The 7,416-nt window shown below is 41.5% G+C and overlaps 1 protein-coding gene across 1 annotated transcript in view; it reads right to left on the bottom strand.

The window, feature by feature from the left end:
* ALKBH1 (alkB, alkylation repair homolog 1 (E. coli)) overlaps positions 1-7,416 on the bottom strand; it is a 33,175-nt gene that overhangs the window by 3,182 nt on the left and 22,577 nt on the right. Inside the window, exons 4-5 of the mRNA XM_011988274.1 lie at positions 1,924-2,014; positions 307-500 (exon numbers count right to left, since the gene is read on the bottom strand). Coding sequence (XP_011843664.1) covers positions 307-500; positions 1,924-2,014 — 285 coding nt within the window. The remainder of the gene's footprint in view (positions 1-306; positions 501-1,923; positions 2,015-7,416) is intronic.

Raw genomic sequence — 7,416 nt, 5'->3', positions numbered from 1 at the left:
CTCACCCAGCTAGTTTTTTGTATTTTTTAGTAGAGACGGGGTTTCACCGTGTTAGCCAGGATGGTCTCGATCTCCTGACCTCGTGATCCGCCGGTCTCGGCCTCCCAAAGTGCTGGGATTACAGGCGTGAGCCACCGCGCCCGGCAGTTCCATGTGTCTTAAACAGAGATAGTAACTATAATTTGTTAAAATTCCCAGAAGTGGAAGATTATAGTCCAGCCATTTTTTAAAAAGTTTAGAGTAAAATGCCTTAGAAAAAAGAATTAAATGATAAAAAGTAATCCCAAATCCCTGGAACTAACTCACCTGAATGACAGCAAGGGTTTGGAGTGATCTAGCTCAGATCTGTCTACGTGGATTCCCAGTGTGGAGTCCAGGCGGTAGTAATTCAGGATCCCTGCTTCGGCTCGGAAACCCTGAAATCCACAGGCAGCGGCTACTTGCTCTGAGAGGAAAGCCAGGTCAGAAGGGAAAGGTGTGTAATGATCTGCTGAGTATTTCTTTGGTAAATGTAGAGAGAATAAGAAAAATAAACAATGATCTCAGGAATATAGGAAACTGTGGCATAAGATTAATTACCACTTTAATCTTACAAAGTCACATTAACATATTAACACAGCATTATCTATCCATCTTTTTTTTTTTTTTTTTTTTTTTTTAAAGACAGGGTCTCATTCTGTTGCCCAGGCTAAAGTCCAGTGGTGTGATCATGGCTCACTGTAGCCTAGACCTCCTGAGCTCAGTGATCCTCCTACCTCAGTCTCCCAAGTAGGTAGGACCACAGGTGCGTGCCACCATGCCTGGCTAATTTTTTTTTTTTTTTGGCAGAGGCGGGGTCTCCCTATGTTGCCTAGACTGGTCTCAAACGATCCTCCTGCCTCAGTCTCCCAAAGCATTGTGATTACAGACATAAGCCACCATCCATTCTTGAGGTATCCAATGATCTAATAATGAATCATTCAAAAACCCAAGCACTGTTATATAACAGGCACTGTGCTATATACGGCATTGAGTCTATACATGAAGCAATTACTCCACCACCCTCTAGTTAGTATAGTATACTCTATCTGTAAATGAGATAGTTCTGTTAGGGTAAAAAGGCAACTCAAAACTGTCACTGCCAAGAGGTGCCCAAGGAAACACAATGACTAAATATAATGTAGTATCCTGGGTAAGATCCTGGATATTAGAAAATTAGATATAAGAACAAAGATATTAGCTAAAAACTAAGGAAATCTAAATGAAGTACAAATGCTGCTATTACAGTAATGTATTACTATTGGTTAACTATTTGAGACAAAGGTAAAATCTAAAACTATCCTAAACTAAAAAGTTAATTTATAAAAAGGCAACTCAAATACTATAGCCAGTTTGGTTTTGGACCTCTCAGCTTGCAACATGGCTTAGTGGCAATTTGACTGGTCAATCTGATGGGATAATAAAATTCATTCCTCTTGAGATACTTAAAGAGAGATTTTTTTTTCTTTTTTGAGACAGAGTCTTGCTCTGTTGCCCAGGCTGGAGTGCAGTGGTGCGATCTTGGCTCATTGCAACCTCCACCTCCTGGGTCCAAGTAATCCTCCCACTTCAGCCTCTTAAGTAGCTGGAACTGTAAGTGTGTGCCACTAGGCCCGGCAAACTTTTGTATTTTTTGCAGAGACAGGGTTGTGCCACGTTGTCCAGGCTGGCAGCAAACTCCTGACCTTAAGTGATCCGCTCACCTCAGCTTCCCAAAGTGCTGGCATTACAGATGTGAGCCACGGCACCTGGCCCAGTTGAGACTTTTTTTAAGGAAATAAAAGAAAGGGATCCTCCCACAAATGTATAATCTTGATATCTTAAGCGTGGCCAGGAAGAAATACAACTATGTGGGCTAAAGAAGCCTATAAACAGAAAACAAAAGATTTAAGAAAACCTGAATACCTTACTGTCCCAGTTATAATGGTAGCCTAGGGTCACCCAACGCAGTTTCTCCAGTAAACTTCGGGGTCTCCGTTTGGTCACTTCTTTATACCTGCAAAGATTGGTGACAGAAGAGCATTTATTCATGTAAAATTGCAGCAATAGCTGTTTGTATAGACTCTGGAGTTAAATTTAGTATTACATGGTATAAGCTGTTAGCCAAGACTCAGTAGGAGAATTTAGAAGAGATAAATCAGTAGACCACAAATACATTAACAGAGAAAAACATGTTAGCACTTCCAATTTATACTCCTTCGTTCTAAATCTGCTGCTGAATGGGGTCAACTTTAAATCACAAGTCTCCAGCATCTCGGTAACGATAAAGAAAGAATGACAACAATGACAAGAGAAATGTCTTTACCAGTCCATGCGAAATGGTACCAAGAGCACTATGGGCAACCAAAAATATGACTTACAGAACATTTTCAGTTTGGTTTGCTAAAAGTAGGGTATGGTTAATCACAATGATTTCTATGTTTCTATAATGATGGTGGCGTCCCAGAATTGCAGGTTGGGAAAAAAAAGTTTAGCAAAATATAGTGTATAGTACAATAAAAAATAACTGGTTTAACATGACTTCTTTAACTCTGTATAACATAGCTTAGATAACCGAGGCTTAGCTAACAATTAAGGCAACACTGTAACTGATTGGGTTTCTGACATACCCTTGTTCAAACCACAGGAGGTTTCTGTAAAAATGAGAGGTGCTCTTTCTGCAATTACATCTTGTCTGATCGAATCTATGTGATTAACTACTCTTTTTTTCTTTCTTTTTTTTTTTTTTAGAGATGGAATTTCGCTCTTGTTGCCCAGGTTGGAGTGCAATGGTGCGATCTCGGCTCACCACAACCTCTGCCTCCCAGGTTCAAGCAATTCTCCTGCCTCAGCCTCCTGAGTAGCTGGGATTACAGGCATGCACCACCACACCCGGCTAATTTTGTATTTTTAGTAGAGATGGGGTTTCTCCATGTGAGGCTGGTCTCAAACTCCTGACCTCAGGTGATCCGCCTGCCTTGGCCTCCCAAAGTGCTGGGATTACAGGTGTAAGCCACTGTGCTCGGCCCACTACTCCTTTTCTAAAGAGGAAGCTTGTTTGGCTCACCTCCAAATATCTAAAAATATGAGAATGGTAGGTCTAATGATTTAATTTTTCTCTGTTATTTACATCATTGATCAAATTGTTTTTTGTCCAAAAACTATGGCTGTTTAGAAAAGGAAAATATCATATTTCTTAAAGGAATCTGATTGTGACAGGAAATGACAAATATAAGAATAGAAAGTCTAAGGAGAAATTAGAGGGAAACTGAATGCAGTATAAAATCTAGTACTAAAGTAAATAGCAGACTTTGAGGGGCACGAAATTAAGAAAGAGGAGAGCTCAAAGTCAGCTGTCAAATCAGTTGCGGCTTCTTGGCAGAGGGGAGTTGAGCACGGCACTGAAGAATGGGCAGCATTTAAACAGGGAGTGATGCAATAGGCAATAATAGGCACACAGCACAAGCAAAAGCAAAGGATTTACTGAGGCCCACACTGTTAAGTGGCACTCATCTTGATGTTTGACAAAGAGTAATAGAAGCTATCTGTCCTCACAGAGTTTACATTCTAAGAAGGACATCATGACACATACATACATCAAGACCAGCAGATAAAAAGGAATGGACACTGATTTATTTAGGACAGGTGTGCAGAAAAGAGACATAGCAGACTTGACTGATGGTCTGCTTACAAAGATGGTCCTTGGCAAGGTTCACACAATTCTCTGGAACTGTTAAGAGTGGCTTATTGCACCTAACCTGTGCAAACAATATGGCTCATGGTCAACACCTGCTTTGCTTCTGGGAGTTTGTGACTTTGGCATGTGTCAGGCAGAGGCTGCCTACATGACAAGCTCCTAGTAAAAACCTAGGCACTGAGCTTCTTTGGTAGACATTTCACAGATTTTGTTACAATCCATTGTCATATCCTGTGTGACTTCCTTGGGAGAGGACTTTTGGACGTACGCACCTGGCTTTTCCTGGACTTTGCTCCAGGCCCCTTTCCCTTTGCTGATCTTGCTTTGTATGCTTTCACTGTGATGAATCTCATCTGTGAGTATGATTGTATGCTGAGTCCTGTTTGAGTCCTCCTGACAAACCATCAGATTTGGGTGTGGTTTTGGGGACTCCCTGACACAACAGGAGACAGACAACTAATAATTTAGGGAAAAACACAAGGCTTGGCCACTGACAGCAACTAGCTGATTTGAACAATTACAATATGGATAACAATCACATATTATTTAATATTTGTGCATAAAAACTGAAAAATGAAAAAATGTAATGTAGTTATTAACACAACTTGAGGTCTACCAATGTTTATTCAGCTAAAGGTACAAATCAAAGAATTCCGTGATGTTCTCCTCTAGAGAACATGTTCTATTTTAGTAGCCTGAGACAGAAAAATAAGTATGACTCATGTGGACTTTGTGGTTAATGGCAATATAGATGTAGTTCCAGAGTTACATAAGCACCCTACAGAGGTGATCCATTCTATTTCTCTTTCAAATATATTACTTTGTAGCCAATTCCTTATTTTAAGGTAATCTCTAGGATACAAGAAAATGATGTTGAAGAAAAGGATGATGATGATCATATGAATATTGAATCTATGTGTTTTTGAGGAAGGGGAAAAAGAGAGATGGTAGAAGTGGTAGAAAAAGATGAAAGAAGTTGGTCATCTGAGACTGGAATCCAGAACTCAAAGTAGATGGCACCCTGAGTATCTAAATGGCAAAGAGTCTTTTCAAAAATTTTATTTTTTGGAGACAGCTTCTTGCTTTGTTACCCAGGTTGAAGGGCAGTGGCATGATCTTGGCTCACTGCAACCTCCACCTCCCAGATTGAAGTGATTCTCCTACCTAAGCCACCCAAGTAGCTGTGATTACAGGCATGCACTACCACACCTAGCTAATTTTTGTATTTTTAGTAGAGACGGGGTTTCACCTTGTTGGCCAGACTCATCTCGAACTCCTGACCTCAGGTGATTCACCCACCTCAGCCTCCCAAAGTGCTGGGATTACAGGTGTGAGCCACTGCGCCTGGCCTATTTTTATTGTTTAATTAGAACAAAAAAGAAAAATAGAGAGATGTAGTCTCACTATGTTATCCAGGATGATCTTGAACTCCTTACCTCAAGCAATCCTTCTGCCCTGACCTCTCAGGGTGCCAAGTGAGCCACCACACCAAGCTGCAGTCTTTTTTTTTTTTTTTTTTTTAAAAAAAAAACAGTCCAGGGGTATTTTATGTTAATACCTATTATGCTATGAATCCATAGAAAATAGGTTCCAGCAGCTCAGGCTCCTTCCCATTGGTTCTCACAAAGTGTGCTTCTCTGGGTGGAGCAGGCTGGCACTTCAGTTGAACCCAGGCTTTCTCTTTGGCTTCTTTTTCTGATCATTTTCCTTCACATGCTTCAGGAAGCTATCTCAGCTCTTAGAGTGCTTAATGTGCTCAATACGCACATTAATTCTCTTGGCAAGAATCTTGCCCTCAACTCACTTGTTCACAACAATGCAAACAGCATGCTGGGGAACACCGTAGACTCTTCCAGTTTTGCCATGGCAACACTTGCGGGGCATTCCTTTTTGAACAGTACCCATTTCCATTCCCTTAATGTCGACAATATCATCCTCCTTTTTTTTTTTTTTTTTTTGAGATGGAGTCTTGCTCTGTTGCCTAGGCTGGAGTGCAGTGGTGCAATCTCGGCTCACCGCAGCCTCCACCTCCCAAGTTCCAGCGATTTTCCTGCCTCAGCCTCCTGAGTAGCTGGGATTACAGGTATGCACCATCACACCCAGCTAATTTTTGTATTTTTAGTAGAGACAGGGTTTCATTCACCATGTTGCCCAGGCTGGGCTTGAACTCCTGACCTCAGGTGATCCAACCGCCTCAGCCTCCCAAAGTGCTGGGATTATAGGCATGAGCCACTGCGCCCAGCCGACAATATCATCTTTCTTATAGATATGCATATACATGGCCAAAGGAACAACTGTTTTCTAAAAGGCCTAGAAAACATCAGTCAGGTACCTTTCCTCTTTCCCTTTGTGTTTGTCATTTTGGCAAATGACTGGAAGATGGCAGTTCCAGCTGAAAGGCGCAAAGAGTCTTAAGAGCTCTACAGAAAGCCTTTAACAGAACCTGTCTGTATCCCACTTAATTTTTGCCCAGTTTTTTAAAACTTTAATGTACATCAGAATCATCTAGAAGGCTTGTTGAAACTCACATGGCTGGGTCCAGGCCTACAAATTCTTATTCAGCAGGTCTGGGGTGGGGCCTAAGAACTGCATTTCTAGTAAGTTCCCAAATGATACTTATGCTGCTGGTCCAGGAACTACACTTTGAGAAACACTATTCTAGCCTAAACTAAAAAACAAAACACAATACCTTCCATTTCTTTCTAGCTCAATAACAGATTGTTTTATTCTTTTTCTTTTTTTTTTCTGAGACAGAGTTTTGCTTTTGTTGCCCAAGCTGGAGTGCAATGGCGCGATCTCAGCTCACTGCAACCTCCGCCTCCCAGGTTCATGTGATTCTTCTGCCTCAGCCTCCCAAGGAGCTGGGAATACAGGCATGCACCACCTGTATTTTTAGTAGAGATGGGGTTTCACCATGTTGGCCAGGCTGGTTTTGAACCCTTGACCTCAGGTGATCCACCCACCTCGGCCTCCTAACAGTCATAGCTTGCTGCAGGCTCACGCAATCCTCTCCACCTCAGCCTACTGAGTAGCTAGAACTACAGGTGTGTGTCACCATGCCCAGCTAATTTTTAATTTTTTTGTAGAGACGGGGCTCTCTATGTTGCCCAGGCTGGTCTTGAACTTCTAGTTTCAATCAGTCCTTTGGCGTTGGCCTCCCAAAGTATCGGGATTACAGACATGAGCCACCGTGCCCAGCCTCATTTTATGAAGAATCCATATTATCATATCAATGTCAGACTGATCTGAAACAATAAACGTAACAATAATGCAGCTTTGGAAATAATTCAAAAGGTGACAGTATTTTAGACATCTGATATGGCTGCAGCAAACTGCTTTTCCACCAAAAGATTTAGTCTAATATTCAAGAACAGAGGACACATTATTATAATTAACACAGGTTTATGTTATTAACAATAAAAATTATCAAAATTATAGTGACAGCATGAACAGAATCATCCTGTAATACACTTTTTCTAATTTAGTTCCTTTTCTAAGAAGCCAAAATAACATCTCTCACTGGGCACGGTGGCTCACGCCTGTAATCCCAGCACTTTGGGAGGCTGAGGTGGGCGGATCACTTAAGGTTAGGAATTCAATACCAGCCTGGCCAACATGGTGACACCCTGTATCTACTAAAAAACCAAAAACTAGCCAGGCATGGTGGTGGGTGCCTGTAATCCCAGCTACTCAGGAAGCTGAGGTATGAGAATTGCTTGAAC

This window comes from Mandrillus leucophaeus, unplaced genomic scaffold (assembly GCF_000951045.1).
Source record: "Mandrillus leucophaeus isolate KB7577 unplaced genomic scaffold, Mleu.le_1.0 Scaffold326, whole genome shotgun sequence".
NCBI classification, from domain to species: Eukaryota; Metazoa; Chordata; class Mammalia; order Primates; family Cercopithecidae; genus Mandrillus; species Mandrillus leucophaeus.
The sequence above is the reverse complement of the archived record's forward strand: the minus strand, read 5'-3'. Positions and strand labels throughout refer to the sequence as shown.